Here is a 15,902-nt window from a genome sequence, read left to right as displayed (position 1 = left end):
TGCCCTAGGCTGCTGGAAGGTGAGCCTCCCGTCCGCCAGGACACCTCGGAAAAGCTGGATAGCTCTCGCAGGTCCCTATGATTGGTGACCCTTCTGGCCACAGCCCCTGCCGCCCAAAGGAATGCCTGGAGACAGGACACTGCTGGCTGCTCTCCCAGCAGCCATTCGCCCTTACTTCTTTGCTCTGAGGACCCCTTTTTTGTTTAAGTGTCTGTCCCTCCCTCACACAGCTCAGGGCATGATAACCCCCAATCCCCAAATCCAGAGGCAGGTCTGATTGGTCCACGGCCAGCGGCGCATGGCATTCCTAGGGCAACTATTAGTGATCTGGGCAGCCCACCACCCAAAAGGCCCAGCAGGGTGGGAGGAGAGGACTCACATTCTGTGTGAGGAGGAGGGCTTCTCTTTCTTTGGGCAGGAAGCACGTGGTCCCAACTGCTGCTGACAGACCTTCCCCAGAGCACAGAGAGCAGCCTGACTCTGGAGCCAAGACTCGATGCTACAAGGAGGCTGGGTCGGGGCGCCTGGGGGGCTCAGTCGGTTGCGCGTCCGACTTCAGCTCAGGTCATGATCTTGTGGTTCACGAGTTTGAGCCCCGCGTCGGCCTCTGTGCTGACAGCTCGGAGCCTGGAGCCTGCTTCGGATTCTGTGTCTCATTCTCTCTCTGCCCCTCACCCACTTGTGCTCTGTCTCCCTCTGTCTCTCAAAAATAAATAAATGCAAAAAAAAAAAAATTAAGAAGCAGGCTGGGTCTTGGGGCAGTGTAGCACCTAAGGACACAGAGTGGGGGGGGGGCATGAAGGGACAGTGGTAGGCACATTGGGAGGGTCAGTGAAGGGACGGGGTGGCCATACTGGAAGGGACAGTTGAGGGACAGTGGTGGCCACACTGAGGAAGGACAGCAAAGGAAAAGTGTTGGCTCCCCTCTGGGAGATTCAGCGGCCAGAGCAGCAATGCCATCATCGGCAAAGCCCCAGCTCCAGCCTGAGCTTCAAGCCCACAAAGGCCAAGGTGGGCTGTTTGGAAGGGAAGGTTTTGCTCCCTCCTGGCACCCAAGCCCGACGCCACTGCCCCCACCATCCTCGCTACGAGCGCCCCATCAAACCTCAGGGACCCCAAGGGTATGAGGACTGGCCCCCCCATGTGACATAACATCTCCCCCCGCACGAGCCACTCAGTGTTCTGACCCTCGCGCCGGGTAAGGAGCAGCCTCCGTGACCTGGCACACTGACTGCCACGCGCATTCCCAGCTACCGCACACCCCAGGGCCCCCGTCTCCCAGCAGGACGGTTTGGACCGCCCCCTCCTCCACCCGCAGGCTCCGCTCCATCCATGCCACCTTCACCACAGGGGTGCGCAGGTGCGGGGACCTGCCTAGAAACAGCTTGTGCTGTCCATCTGTCCACAAACCAGCTCACCTCCCATGTCAATCCCGGGCTCTGTCTGTCACCCTCAGTTGGTGTCAAGGCTTCGCACGGGCCCCAGACCGCCCTCCTCCATGGGAGGAATGGGCTGGCAGAGCAGGTCGGCCACAGCGTAGGTGGCATGGGGGGCAGGGGCGGCGTCCTCCCGCAGGCACCACCCCAGGCCAGCCACCTGCGACTTTGTCCCACGGCCTTCTCGGGCCTGGCCTCCCTGCACCTGGCTCAGACCCCACCTTCCCCAGCGAGAGGTTCACTCACTTCCACTGATGACTTATATTCCCCTGGACTCCTTCTTCAGTCCCCTTCCCCACTGGGGTCCCTGGGACCTGCTATCCTCAGGGCACCATCCCCTGCCTGCAGTGGGTGAGGCTGCCTCTCTCCAGGAAGGTTCACCCTCCTCCCACAATGAGGGGAGGCACATGGGAGGAGAGAGGGAGCAGGACGGCCCTGTGCCGGTCACTGTTGGAGCTGACCGGGGCGTCCACAGCCTTTTGTCATATTACGCTCTCCGGGCTTGGCGTGTGTTTGAAACTCTTGGGAATAAAAAACTTGAAAAAAGGCTAGAAGGGAAATTTTCCTCCTGCTACGATGGTGGGCTTATCAGTTTCTCTTCGTAGGTCTATCACCTCTGCTTTAGGCATTCTGACGCTGTTCAGGCTAAGTGTATAGTAATGCCACCACCACCGACGTGAGAAGCCCAAACAGTCGAACACAATGACACATCGTCCCTCTTTTCTTTGTTTTCACAGCCCTGTTACAACCATTCCACAGTGGGTGCTGGCACGCACTCCTAGAACCTGCTCCTGGCCTGCGGCTCTCACGCCCATCCTTCCATAAAGGTTGAATGTTCCAGGCCAAAGGGGCTACCTTCCCTGAGTCTGTCCCACCCTCTGCCATCCAATGACTACCAGCTGATGTGGGGCGGGAAGGCCCAGTCCCTTTCCCTCAGCAGGCTCAGCCCATTCCCTGGGATGTGGGTTTTCTGGGGCTGCTGCCGTGAGTTCCCACAAGCCAGGTGGCTTAAACCTCTAAGAGTGCACGCCCTCGTGGCTCTGGGGGCCAGAAGGCCAAACTTAAGGGTGTTAATAGGGCTGCGCTCCTTCCAAAAGCTGGGAGCAGGGGAGCGTCTTTCTCGCCTCTCCCGGTCTCGTGGGGCTCTCAGCATTCCTGGACTCGTGGCCGCACGCCTCCATCCTCTGTCTACGCCTCCGTGCGGGCTTCTCTCCGTGTGTCTCTTCTGTCTCTCACAAGGACCCGTGTCATTGGATTTAGGGCACACCTGCAGAACCCAGGATGACCTCCAGATTCTTAACCTCATCACACCTGCAAAGACCCTTTTTCCAAAAAAGGTCACAGTCACAGGTTCCAGGAGTTAGGATGTGACACATCTTTTCAGGGGCCACCGTACACCCAACTAGACCTCAAGAGCCCAGGCCCAGGCCTGCCCAGCCAGTCTCCCCGTGGGAGGGTCAGAGCCCGCAGCGAAGGACCACAGGGGGCTCTTCTGCCTCTGTTCCGGAGAAGGGCCCCCAAAGCTGTGTTGCCCTTGGCCTCCTGCAAGGCCTGCTCCCTGCAGCCAGAAGTACCCTGAATGAGTGTCCCAGCTCTCCCCCTGAGCCAGGGGCAAGTAGCTGAAGGCCTCTGGCTGCAGACCAAGGCTCTCCTGGCCAGGGCCTAGGGCCATTTGAAAACAAGAGATGCCCGAGCTCTGCTTTTGTGAGGAGGGGTACAGCTCAGAGGCAGAAAGGGTGCCCACCTCATACTCACTTCCCAGCCCCCCGCCCCGGCGGGGGGGTGAAGGGGGTGCTGGGTGGGTGAGACACGCAGTTCGCCGGTTCTTCCTCGTTGCTTTTCTTTGCCAGCCTCTTTCATAGTCCTGACCTCAAGTAACCCATTATCAGTGGAGCAAGTGTCCCGAGTCAGCCCTGGATTCCAATCCTGGCTCTGCCACATGGACGGTGGCCTGTCGGAAAATGGAGACCCCGGTGCCCAACCTGCAGCCCAGCTCAATGGTCACGAAAAGGTCTGGGGGGCAGGGGCGGCAGATGGAAAACGGGTGCGGCTCTTTCCTTCATCTGTCTGCACACGGACTTCCCCAAGGTCCCGCCTCAGTGCACCCCCTTTTCTCCTCTTTGCCCTCCTGGCTTAAGTGCGTTGGTCTCTTACTGGATGCCCCACAGCGTCCCATGGATCCCCGATGGATGAACAGATGACTGGATGGACGCAAAACCCCTGCGGTCTGACCCACGGGAGGTGCTCGGCCAATGCCGCCCCTCCCCTGGCCCCTTGGGGTGGGGGGTGGGGGGACCACGGCGGGCGGGCCACTGCTACTCAAGTCCTGGAAGCAGCGCAGATGGGAAGCAGAAGTGCCCCTGGGTGCGCTGGCAATCAGGTCAGATCCCCCCGTGGGGAGCGCTGGGACCCGCGCGGGGCCCAGCCGCCCTCCCGCTGCGACGCGCATGCTCCATGCCCCCCACCCGCCGCGGCTGGTTCCCACGCCGCCGCCGCCGCCGCCGCCCCGGCCCCGGCCCCGCCCGCTCCCCGCCCGCCTCCCGGCCCTGCTCCTGGCTCTAGACAGAAGACGACGGACAGCCTCGCAGAACGCGCCTCCTGAGAGCGGCGCCCAGGGACCAGGTCGAGACCGGGCGGGGAATCCCGCCATCTCCTGGGGCCGCTGTCCCCGAGGGCTTCTCGGAGGCGGCAGCCTTGGCCTTGGGCCTGCCGGGGGCGGGGGGCGGGGGGGCAGGGGGTGGGGGTTGGGACCGACAGCCCGGCGGCGGCCCGCGGAGCCCAGGTACGCGGCCTGGCAGGACTGTGGCGGCCCAGAGCGGGACGGGGTGGAGGCGGGGCGGGGGGGGGCGTCTCGGCAGGCAGGTGGCCATGGGGCGAGGGAGAGGGCCCCTGGAAAGCAGCCTATGTTTATTGACTGCGATTCGCCTCTGATCCTGGAGCTGGCAAGGGAGCCCCCGACGGGTAAGTTTGGATTTTGCGCCCCTGTGTGTGGGTGCGCTGGGCAGGCTGGCAATGCGAGGTGGCGGCACTCCTGCTCAGGGGCACCTGGCGAACTCAGCAGGCACAGGCGGTAAGGGTCCCAGACGAGTCCTGGCCGCTAGCTATCAAGGGGGCAGGGGGGCGGTGGTGCTCCCCTTTGGTGAGACCGCTGGTGGTGAGGAGCTCCCCAGAAGAAGGTGTAAGAAGAGGAAGCCAGGGGTGGGATGGAGGGCCCGCAAGATCAAGAGAGGGAGGGAGCGAGCTGAGCAGGGAAGGAGCTCCAGCAGTCCTCCGGTCCCACAGATGTGTGCCTGGCAGCCCCTGCGGGCCAGGCCCCTGCAGGCGTTGGCGATATGGCAGGGAAGAAAATGGCAAAACTCGCCCCACGTGGGTCCAGGCCTAGTGGCAGGGCGCACACGACAGGACAGCAAACATCTTAAATGAAGGATGATAGAGTGTGTTCATCGGTGGTAAGTGCCCTGGGGAAACTAGAGCAGAGGGAAGGAGGTGAGGGGTTGGGTCGCAAGTCTGAGTAGATGAGGGTATTTCAGAAAACCTCGAAGGAGATGAGAGTGTGTACCGGGCAGAGGGAACAACCAGTGCAAAGGGCCTGAGGTATGAGTGGACTGATGTGTAGAAGGGAATGCTCAGAGGGTGGTGTGGCAGGAGCAGAGGGAGCAAGCAGGTGGGAGGGGGGCAGGGCGAGGCCAGGAGGGGCCACATGGGTCTACTCTGAGTCAGATGGGCACCCCGGGGAGGGCCGTGAGCAGGCAAGGACAGAACCCCATTAGGAGGTGGCCCTGTTTACCATCAGTTCAGCCTCTGCCCCTCCCCCACCCCCCACCGCCCAGGACAGGGGAGACCCCAGTTGCAAGGCTGATCCTTAGATGATCCGTAGAGGGCTTTGTTGGATGGAGCAGCGTGGAAGGCCCTGGGGTGACCTGCGGCCTCCCTAGGCCCAGGGCCCTGGGGCCGACCCACCCAGAGGGCTGCAAGCGCTGCGGTCCCCAGGGAAGGCTGCCGGAGCCAGGAGGAGGCAGCCGGGGTCTCCAAGTGCCAGGCCTCAGAGGAAGTCCGCCAGGAAGGAAGAAGCCTGACTGCAAGAGGCCTGGAGCCACTCCTCCTCACAGATGAAGAAGCCCCAGTTCCTGATCCCGCCTGTGTGGGGTCGCCTCCTGCCTTTCCTGGGGTTTGTGTTCTGTGTTCTTTTCCCGGGGAAATAGCCCCATCTCCTGGTCTTCTGTAGGCACCAGCACGAAGCCCACTCACTGGCTGCCTCCTTTTTTTTTTTTTTTTTTTTTTTTCAATTTTGTTGAAATCTTTCTCTATTTTTGAGAGGGACAGAGAGCCACAGAGCGCAAGCAGGGGAGGGACACAGAGAGAGGGAGGCACAGAATCCGAAGCAGGCTCCAGGCTCCGAGCTGTCAGCACAGAGACCGATGCGGGGCTCGAACTCATGAACCGTGAGATCATGACCTGAGCCCAAGTCGGAGGCTTAACCGACTGAGCCACCCGGGTGCCCCTCCCTTTTCATTTTGAACACCGGCAAGCAAACAGACAAAATCGAGAGGACAGTCTAAGGCAGCGCAGGTGCCCACCCCCCGGGGCTAGCGGCGGCCTCCAGCTTGCCTTGTTTGCTTGTTTCTCTCTTTCTCGGTTTCTCCCTCCCTTTGTCCTTCTATCCTTCGCTCCCTGCTTTTCTCTCTCTCTCGCTCTCTCTTTCTCTCTCTCCTTTTCCCTTTCCTTTGTTTTTGCTGAAACAGTTTACAGGAAGCGTGCATACCATTTTCTCCCTACGTGCTTCAAGAAGGAAGGACATTTCCTCACATGACCCAGTGCCGTTATCCATCCAACCCATGCCCAGCGCGGGCGCCTGCTGTCGTCTGAGAGCCGCTGCACAGTCACCCTCCAGGCCCCCACTGCCTTTGACTCCTCCTTCCTTCACACCAGCATCTCATCAAGGACTTCGTTACACTTGACCATTGGCCGTCTGGTTATCCTTTCATCTGAAGCAGCCTCTCTCCCTGGCCTCGTCTTTTCCCCCTGACGCTGAGACACGCAGGAGACCGGGAACAGCCCACCTTCTGGATTGGGCCGGTTGCTCCCTTGTAGCTAGTGTCTTGAAGTGGTCCCTCTGTCCCCAGTATCCTTTATAAACTGGGTGTGGGGGCACAAGGCTGCATTAGAATTGGGTCAAGCTTTGGCAAGAGCCTTCCTTGTGCCCTCCCTGGGGTGGCATCGTCACAGCAGGTGTGTCCGACCTCTGTCCAGCAGCCATTCGCTTAGCTTTCTGTCTCGTGACCAGCGGTAAGCAGGGGAAGACATCTTGACATCGTGCGGCTATCCACGCCTCCTAGGTCTGTCACCCGGCGGTTTTCGTGTCCACTCCGCCTTAAGGGATTCTTTCTATCTGATTAATGTAAATGTCGCCATCAGACACATGAGTTTATTTCTTCTGGGCTAGTGTTGATTGACAGCTCGTCACTGGCGATAAGGGACCTTCTTGAGGCAATTTAAATGCTCCGGGACCCCGTCCCCCCATCCTCTCTCCTGTAGCGTGAGTAAGCTGTAGTCACCCACGCAGCAAAAGCATCCTGGGCCCGCTTCCCACCAGCCACTGCCTGGCTCTTCTGCTTCCCCACCAGGGAATTGAACATTCTGGCCTCCAGCTGGGTGCGGAGCACACCCTTGGAGCAAACTTTCTTTGGCCCCGCTGTTTCCTGGCACTGAGAACCGATGCGGAGGAACCAGACACTGCCCACTCTGTCCATGACATGCTCTTCCTGCCCTTGGTGTGAGCCCCCGCTCCCTCCTGTCCCCAAGGCGCACACGTGGTCTCTCCCCTTTTGCACCCCCACCCCGGCCCCAGTCTCAGCCCTGGGACCGCCTGGCTTGGGCCCACCCAAGGGCCAGATATGAGCCATGCCCTTAGCCTGCTACTCTCTTTGCTCACCCGCAGCCTTCAGCTCTCAGCCTGAACGTGACTCCTTCAGAGAGCACCCCTCCCCTAGCTACTGTGGCTCCCTCCATAGTGCGTTTCACTAGCCTGGTCTTCCTCTTTTCCTTGACAGTGAGGCTGTTTACAGGTGGAGTGGTATGTGTGTGTTGGGAGGTTTTCTGTAAGGACCCTGACCTGAGAGGAAAAGGGGTCAGCAGTGGAGCTTCCGGGGATGGCTGGAAAGTCGGGGTGCAGGGGTCCTGCCCCCATGGGAAGAAAGGAATGAGAAAGGGGAAGCCAAGGCTCGCCGGAGGTGGGCAGGACTCCCTGTCTGGCGGCCCACCGCCCAGGTGAGGGGAGAGGGCGGCAGCTCGGTCTGGGAAAGTGTTATGGGTTGGATTGTGTCCCCCAAGAAAGATGTGTTCGAGTCTTGCCCGCCAGCAGCTGTGACTGGGACCTAACCTGGATGAGGTGGTGCTGGACTAGGGCGGGCTTCATCTCGCACTTGGCTTTTGCCAATCCCCTTAGCTTGTTTGTACCCCCGCGGTGGCAGCCGTTCTCTTGAAGGCCAGACCCAAGGTGAGCGGGGCTCCCTGACCGTCTCCATCCGCCCCCTCATCATGCCCCAGCCTCACAAGTCTGGCAACCCCGAGTCTCCCCTTAGCTGCTGAGTTCTCTGAGTCCCCACCCCCACCCCCACCCCACGTTTGGTAGCCGCTCGCCCACCCTGCGACCCATGGGGGTGAATTCCCCTGCGGCCCCAGGAATTTCTCATTTTAGGTGCCGGTATCGTTTGAAGACGTGTCCATGTACTTCATCAAGACAGAATGGAAGCTTCTGGACCTCAGTCAAAGGATCCTCTACAAGAGAGTGTTGCTGGAGAACTACCGCCATTTGGTGTCACTGGGTAAGGACCTCACACCCACGTCCCGTCGCCGCTACTGGATCTCTGAACGGAATCGCTTGTTGGTTACTGTAAGCCCGAGAATACGTGCATTGACCCGTAAGTGGTAACCGCATGGGCCCCCATCATAGTACTTTTGCATAGAAAGTCGTGGGTTGACTAGACCTCTTCTACCCAAAAGGTGGACGCACGTTATCCTTGAATGTGTATGTGCGCTCTTTGAGACTTCATTTATTTTTATCAAGGCTGCACTGTACAGAGTTTAGCAGTTTCTGTTCCTTGAGCCAAGCCAGGCGAAGAGGCCCAGGAGAAGAAGTGTGTTGGGTTTTGCAGCATGAATCAATCCAGAAAGGAGCTGGGGTGGGCCCCCCCCCCTCCCCGCACTGCGACTCACTGCAACTCACTGTGACTCACTGAGACCCACTGCCTGCGGGGCTGCAGGGGGCCTGTTTCCTCCATTTCTTCTCTCCAGATTTAAACTCTATAATCTAGCCACACACAGGAGGACTACTTTCTTCCCCTTGGTTCCTTCTGACCCTCACGGGGCAGATGCAGGGTTCACAGCGCAGTTCTGGAATCGTCAGTCCATGCCACATGTCCCAGCAGCCTCCTGACCTCCCTGCAGGCCAAGGAATAACACCGTTATCCTGCTGGCCCCAATCACCACCTGCTTGGGGCTCCCCGGGGCCTGCCTGGCCCCCATGCATCCAAAGTCCTTTGCTTCCTTAAAGGGACTCTGCACTTTATCGGGACCTTCCAGGGGCAATCTCTAGAGAGTTCTTTGTTCTCTGTTCTTGAAGATGCTGACGCTGGGCTGAGTTCAGGAGTGACTGATCTGCTTCGTTTCCATGGACAGGACTTTTAGCCTCCAAGCCTCACCTGGTCTCCTGGCTAGAGCAAGGGGACGGGCCCCAGGCAGCAGACATCCACGGGACACGGGCTGCTGCGGGGGTGAGGACGGGTGAGTGAGGGCTGCGAGGCCGGCTCGCCTGAGCCTTTTGGCAAGAGTGGCCACCCGAGCAGGGCAGTGCGGCCACCTCGGGTGGGAAGTTCCCGTTTGTGCCAGACTTTACTCTCCCGAGGAGTCCCTGTTGAGGCGCCAGATGGAAGGAGCGCCTCCTGCTGCGTCACACCAGTTCTGGTACTTCCAGCTTGTTCCCACCACTTCCCCTCTTGCCCTCCTGTCCGCTGACGGTCGTCTTGCCTCTTCCCCCGTGTCCTCGTCTCCCCCATTCATTCCTTCTCGGGTTTGGTGTGAGGGTGACAACAACAGACCCTAAACAGAGCTCCGGGGAGAGGGTGACACTGTTTGGTGTCTCTGTCTCTGTAGGTGACGGGATAGAGAACAGGACGTCGACTTCAAAGCAGAAGCATCGCCCCCAAGAGCTCCCGAGGACTGACCCTTGGGGCGGTAACAAGAGCCGGGTGGCCCGGCCAACAGGGGAGACCGCTAATCGCACAGGGAAACATGCTCGTTCCCCACAGACAGGTTCTGGCAGGGGTGACCAGCCTGGGGAGAGAGGTCAAGGCGGCTCCTCCGGCGAGGGAAGAGCGATGAGCTAGAGAAGACAGGATGGTGTGAGGCGGGATCAGGGTCTCGGGCCGCGAGCCGCGCCGGGCGCCGACAAGCGGCACCTGTGTCCGCAGTGTGGGAAATCCTTCAGTCGCGGCTCCAACCTCCTCAAGCACCGGCGCACCCACAGCGGCCACAAGCCCTACACGTGCGGCTAGTGTCTCAAGGCCTTCAAGGGCGCGTCCCAGTTCATTCGCCGCCAGCGCGTCCACAGCGGGGAGAAGCCGTTCGCGTGCCAAGAGTGCGGGAAGGCGTTCCGGGGACGCTCTGGTGTCAGCCTGCACCGCCGGGCGCACGGCGGCGCGAGCGGCCCTACGCGCGGCGAGTGCGGGAAGGCCTTCGGAGGCGCTCCCCCCTCTTCAAGCGCCGGGCGACCCGCGGCGAGGGGCGGCCCTGTGGGCGTCCGCACTGCGGGAGGGTGTCCCGGAGCCGCTTGTCCCTCCCGGAGCACCGGCGCGCCCCGGGCGGCCAGCGCCGCCTGGCCTGTGAGGGGACGGTGTGGCGCGGCGGCCCCCACGACAGCCGCAGGGGTGGGAAGCCCTCGGAGAAGAGCGACGGGGGAAAGGCGCCGGCCTCTTTGGGTGCGAGGGCCAGAAAGTCCGGGGACACCGCGAACGCGCAGCCACTGGCAGTGCAGCCTGCTGGCCTGGGAGAGGGCCCGCTTTAAAGCCTGGGGCCTCCCGCTCCCCTCTGCCTTTGATCGCTGAGGACGCGACTGAAGCACAGAGACCTCAGGACAGATCCACGTTCTGTGCTGGAACTGCCCAGATGCCCCTCCCCGACGCGGGTCAGCGCCGCGCTCCAGCAGGGCCCTGTTGTGGGCACAGCCGCCTCCGATGAGGGACGAGCAGTCTCTCTCGTGTCGTGGGACCATCCGCTTCGCCCCAAGACTTCTTGGTGTTTCCAGGTAAAAGCACTAAAAGCACTTTAATCTTTTCAGAGCTCATAAACGGGGGGGACGTGACGAAATTCTACAACTAGACTGTGGCGGGCCCGTGACGTCACCTCAAATGCGTCAAGAAACCGTCCGAAAACGGCCTTGGGCGAACACATTCGTGGACAGCTCACGCCCAGGTGCCAGGCTGCGGGAAGCGGTGTCTCCTCTCTAAGCCCGCAGCTCCACGGGAAGAAACGGGACACGCTGCCATCATGCTGACTGGTGACCTGCTCTTTTTCCAGGCCCTCTGTCCCCGTGCCAGAGAGGCGCAGGCTTCTCCTTTGAGAAGCAGCCCCCTGGGCCCATATTCTCGGAGCCCTGGGGCGGGGCAGGGGAGTCGGGGGACACTCTGGTCCCTCGCAGGAGCGGGCTCCGGGCAAGACCCCGCACCAGCTGGCCTGCTGCTATCCGTCTCCTCCTGCCCGGTCTCCCGGGCTCACCCTACTCACTGCCGTCTGCCTCCCACACCCAGGCAGCAGAGACCAGCCTGGCCTCTCTGCCCCTCCTCCCCACCCTCAGTGCCTAAAGCTTCATACTTAGCTGCTCTTCCTCAAGCGGCCACCTCTTGTGGCTGGTGCCGATCAGGAACAAAACGAGACGGGCTACGAATTTGCACAGAGCATGCCCAGTGATGGCTCTCTCATCGGACCTTTCGTATGATATTTCTTACAATGCTGCATGTTCACTTGCTTTCAGCATTTTTGTATTCAGGAGTAACGTAAGCTAGAGATTTGGGCCATATAAGGAAGGGTGTTGGTGAATCGCTCCTGAAATAAGAATCCCGCCAACCCTCTGAGAAGACCTCAGGCAGGAGAAAGAGACACCCGATGGGTGTGGTGGTGAGCCTGGCCGCTCTTCTCCCTCCTCCCCCTGAGCCCCATGGAAACAGGGTGGCCCCTTCCAATGGCACTTTCCTGCAGCCTCCTGCTGGCCAGGGGGTGGCGGCTGCTGGCAGGCTCTGCCCTGTTCTGTCCTCACCGTCCCCAGAGCCAGGTTCAGGAGTTCGGCCCCTGGGTGCTCTCAGCCCAGCGTCCTGGTTGGCTTGCCTCCTCCTTCCAGCCCCCTCCACTGCCGGGACCTCTGGCGGGCAACTGGTAGGTATGCTGGGCACCCCCTATGGGCCTCCGAGGATCGTGTGTGCCTTCCCTGCCACACAGTGAGAGGCTCAAAGCACCCTCAGGACAGTGTGGGGAAGATCTGGAAATACAGGATTTCTTCCGAGCATGCTTGTTGGAGCTCCAGTCACTAGGATGACTCCAGGAGCAAGAGATACAGATAGATAGATAGAAACACATTGACATAGAAGTTTTATATAGCTATATTAAAATGATTTTTAGACACGACTTACGGAAAGTTCTAGAGTTCTTGCAACTTGCTTTTATCTCAGAGCCCTTTCACAGGGTCTGTGTCCCCTTGTCCTTCTATTCTTTGTGTCACGTTCATCTTTGTCGGCACTGCAGAAACAGGAAGTATTAAGGCCACTGTCTCTGAAGTCCACGGACAGGGCATGTGGAAGCGCGTGTTTTTATGAGGCGCTATCTTTGCCAGGGCTGGGGTGGATTCAGGAAGCCAATCCCCAGTGCAGAACAAGAGACAGTGGCAGGAGGCATTGGGGCGACAGCTGCCCCGCGGTGGTGGGAACTAGAAAGAGATCAGATCCCGGGGCTCTGATGTCTGTTTCCATCACTGTAGTAAGTGAGCCGTCTCAACTCTGCAGGCCAGTCAGTAACCGGCTTCACTAAAGAAGAGTCGTAGCCCCCCGTGGAATGTCATCCCATGGGTTCTACTGGATGAGCCACCTTGATTTTGTGGTTTTCTTTCTAATGTGCTCTGAAATTGGGCTCCCACAGAACTGGATGCAAAAGCTCACGCTACTGAAGGACATCCTGCCGGCTTTCCAGTCCCTTCCCCAAGAACTTCCCTGGACATCGGCCCCGTCGCGCTTCTCGACTGGTGTGCTTCAGGGATGGCCCCGTAAGACACGGTGCCAGCGCACAGTGTGTCTGACGTTGAGACCACTCGCCCTGTGAAACTGTGCAGACTTTCCAAGAGCCATTTAAATGCCGTGGCGGTGCCTCCACGTAACTGGTGAATTGCCCCGGCCGCATTCATTTACTTTGGGCGCGAGCAAATGAGGGTCTAAGAGTGCTGGCCTTAAAGGAGCCCTCTCGTGGTGTCAAGTAACCAGATGGCAGTTGGGCCAAAGGTCCCAGGAAAAACTCTAAGTGTGGAATCGTGGGGGAAAGCCAAGACAGTACGTTGGCGTGAAGGGAAGGCAGAAACCCTGGAGGGCGAGACACATGGGCATCCAGAGCTGCCACCCCCGGCCGGTGGGACACCGTGACTCAGATCAGGAAGGACAGAGTGGCGCATCAGTCCCCCGAGAGACCCAGCTGTGTCTTCCTCCCAGTTGCTTCTTCAGGCAACATGGCGGCACGCACACTCACTCAGGTGGGTGCCCCGTCCAGCCCCGTGCGGGCCTGTATAGAAGATGGCTCCACCTTCACCCTTCCGTGGTTTGCTTCGTGGCCTCCCGCTGTGGGGGGACTCCAGGGTGGACACCTGTCTGTACTATAGGCCCTGTGACCTCTCCATCTCCGTCTTCCCCCAGCCATGTTTGAGGTCCTCGGCCCTTTCCTCTGTCCTTTATCTCTGATGGTCATTGAGCCACCAGATCCCATCCGCCCTCGATTATGGTTGCCCCAGCTGTGCCTGCCTGCATGCGGCCGTGTTTGAGTTGCAAGGGCGGTCCTGCAGTTGTCACCTGACTGACGGAAGCATCCTTGTCTGGGGCTTTACGTAGGCCCGGGAACATAGCTCTCTGCAAAACGGACCATGTCTACAACCTTGCTCGGATTGTAGCTCGCGAGACTAGCTCTGCTTTGCGAAGCTGGCAGGTGCTCCAAACAAAGAGATAAGGAAAGCTGTGTTCCCTGTGACTGTGTGGCTGTAATCCCAGACTTGCCCCCAAGGGACAGAAAAACAGGCCTGGGAAGGGGGCTCTCAGGATTGTGTTGCCATTGTCGCCAAACATCCTTAGCTTCTACATGTTTGCTTTGCTCTCGCTCCCGAGGTTGGTTCTGCTGGTGTTATGGCAGCAGGGGCGCAGCGGGATGCCTACGGCACAGCTGATTCTCCGTGAACGTCTCAGGACGGGCCAGGACCTTCACTCCTTTCCTCAGCCGGAGTTGCACAGCAGGCTTTCAGGTGGGGATGCTACATGTATGTCTTGTCAGGCGGCAGAGACAAGTGCGTCTTGAAGCCACGGCCAGAGCGAGCAGCAGGGGAGCTCTTGAAACGGGAAGGAGAGGTCGAGGGATTTCAGGCAGGGTAGGGAGAAGAAGAGGGGGCACATGGTGTGGTCAGGAACCCCCAAAGGGCAGAAGGACTTTGGTAGGACTGTTGGGGGGCAGATGGTCACGAGAAGCAGAGTGCAGAAAGCCTCGGATGCCAGACGAAGAACTTTCATCTCCACCTGCTTCCTGATGAGGAGCGATTTTTTTTTAACATGAAAGAATTATTCTAACATGGAGGAGGGGACGTTAGTGTATATTATAACCGCTAGAGCGCGTGACTTTCAAGGCTGGCCACCAAGTATACACACGACAGTCAGCCAGATGCTTCTGATGTTCATTAGGTGTTGACCTGGGATGCTTTGACGTGAGCACCTCAAATGACGTTCCCAGGAATCGCCACTTGCTGTGGGCTCACTAGCTCATCCCCTCTCATGCTCCTACTGATGTGTCTATGACTTCACAACACAGGGACCCCCCCCCCCCCCCAGGATTTGCAGGTCGCCGATTCATCTTTCTTTGACCGCCTCATGTAGAAGTATCATCCTGCGTGGGCGACAAGACCTGTTGAATGCTTGCTAGTGGACATTTGGGTTGTTTCCAGCCCGGGGCCATGACAAATAAAGCTGCTATGAGCACTTGAGTGCAGTGTGTGTGTGTGTGTGTGTGTGTGTGTGTGGATATGTCTTCATTTCTCCTGGGCGTATGGCTAGCAGTGGGGTAGGTCTCATGGTAACTCTACGTGTAACTTGCTGACGAGCCGCCAGACTAAGTTTTCCTAAACACCTGCCCCGTTTTACATCCCTACCAGCAGCGTCTGCGGGTTCCGGTTACGACACGTCGTCCTTAACGCTTATCTGTCCTCTTCATTCCAGCCATCCTGGGGGGGGGGGGGGCGGGGGCGATGAAATGGTATTTAATTGTAGTTTTGATTTTTATTTCTCTCTTGGCTAATGATGTTGAGCGTCTTTTCCTGTCCTTCTGAGCCACTCATATATCTTCTTTGGTAAACAGTCTGTTCAAATCTTTTGCCCATTTTTAATTGATTTATTTGTCTTATCATTTAGTTGTAAGAGTTCTAGATACAAGTCCTTTGTCAGGTATGGTTTGCAAATACTTTCTTCCAGACTGGGGCTTTGCATTTCTATTTTCATAACAGTGAGGGTTTGTTTTGTTTTTGTTTTTGTTTTTGTTTATTTTTTTTTTTGAAGAGCAGAAGTTGGTTTATTTGACGAAGCCCAATGTCTGGATTTCTTAAATTTTATAGTTTGCACAGTTAAGAAGTCTCTACAAAACTCAACTCCGTACAATTTGATCCTGTTTCCTTGTAGAAGTTGTAGGGTTTTTGCTCCTACATTTAGGACTATGATCCATTTTGAGGTAATTTTTGTGTGTAGTGTGAGGTGAATTCACAATTTATTTATTGTTTCTATACGGAGATCCAGTTTCTCTAGCCCTGTCTGTTGTAAAGATGATCTTTTCCCCAACTGAGTGGCCTTGACATCTTTTTAATTTTTTTATTTTTTTTTTATTTTTTTAACATTTCTTTATTATTGAGAGAGAGACACAGAGCGTGAGCAGGGGAGGGGCAGAGAGAGGGGGAGACACAGAATCCGAAGCAGGCTCCAGTCTCCGAGCTGTCAGCACAGAGCCCGATGCGGGCCTCAAACTCACAAAGTGCGAGATCACGACCTGAGCCGAAGTCGGTCGCCCAACCAACTGAGCCACCCAGGCGCCCCAAATTGGACATCTTGCTTGAAAATCAATTGGCTGTGTGAAAGTCTACTTCTGGACTCATTGTGGTGCCCCATCAATTGGCTTGTCTATTTTTATGTTACTCTT

The 15,902-nt window shown here is 58.2% G+C and overlaps 1 protein-coding gene across 7 annotated transcripts; it reads left to right on the top strand.

Moving 5' to 3' along the window:
• Positions 1–4,259: 4,259 nt before the first annotated feature.
• Positions 4,260–14,708, top strand: ZFP92 (ZFP92 zinc finger protein). 7 transcript variants are annotated; one of them, XR_014136831.1, is made up of 6 exons: positions 4,260–7,209; positions 7,502–7,666; positions 7,767–8,260; positions 9,058–9,218; positions 9,588–10,081; positions 10,166–14,708. XR_014136831.1 is itself a non-coding variant. In XM_081793580.1 (6 exons), the coding sequence occupies exons 3-5, from the start codon at positions 8,161–8,163 to the stop codon at positions 9,818–9,820; spliced, it is 438 nt and encodes a 145-aa protein (XP_081649706.1). In that variant the 5' UTR covers positions 4,261–7,209; positions 7,502–7,932; positions 8,134–8,160; the 3' UTR covers positions 9,821–10,081; positions 10,166–14,708. The 7 variants fall into 7 exon arrangements, 1 of the variants encoding a protein (XP_081649706.1); XR_014136829.1 differs by having other exon boundaries at positions 7,502–8,260; positions 10,166–13,218; positions 13,841–14,708; XR_014136828.1 differs by having other exon boundaries at positions 7,502–8,260; positions 10,166–13,974; positions 14,552–14,708.
• The last annotated feature ends 1,194 nt before the right edge of the window (positions 14,709–15,902 follow it).

The sequence above is a fragment of the Panthera onca genome, chromosome X (assembly GCF_046562875.1).
Source record: "Panthera onca isolate mPanOnc1 chromosome X, mPanOnc1 haplotype 2, whole genome shotgun sequence".
Taxonomy (NCBI): Eukaryota; Metazoa; Chordata; class Mammalia; order Carnivora; family Felidae; genus Panthera; species Panthera onca.
The sequence above is the reverse complement of the archived record's forward strand: the minus strand, read 5'-3'. Positions and strand labels throughout refer to the sequence as shown.

Coding starts and splice junctions, on each gene's coding strand:
- ZFP92 (XM_081793580.1), top strand. CDS start 8,161: ATGTACTTCATCAAGACAGAATGGAAGCTTCTGGACCTCAGTCAAAGG. Junction 8,261..9,113: donor CCGCCATTTGGTGTCACTGG/GTAAGGACCTCA, acceptor TTCCATGGACAG/GACTTTTAGCCTCCAAGCCT. Junction 9,219..9,587: donor TGCTGCGGGGGTGAGGACGG/GTGAGTGAGGGC, acceptor CTGTCTCTGTAG/GTGACGGGATAGAGAACAGG.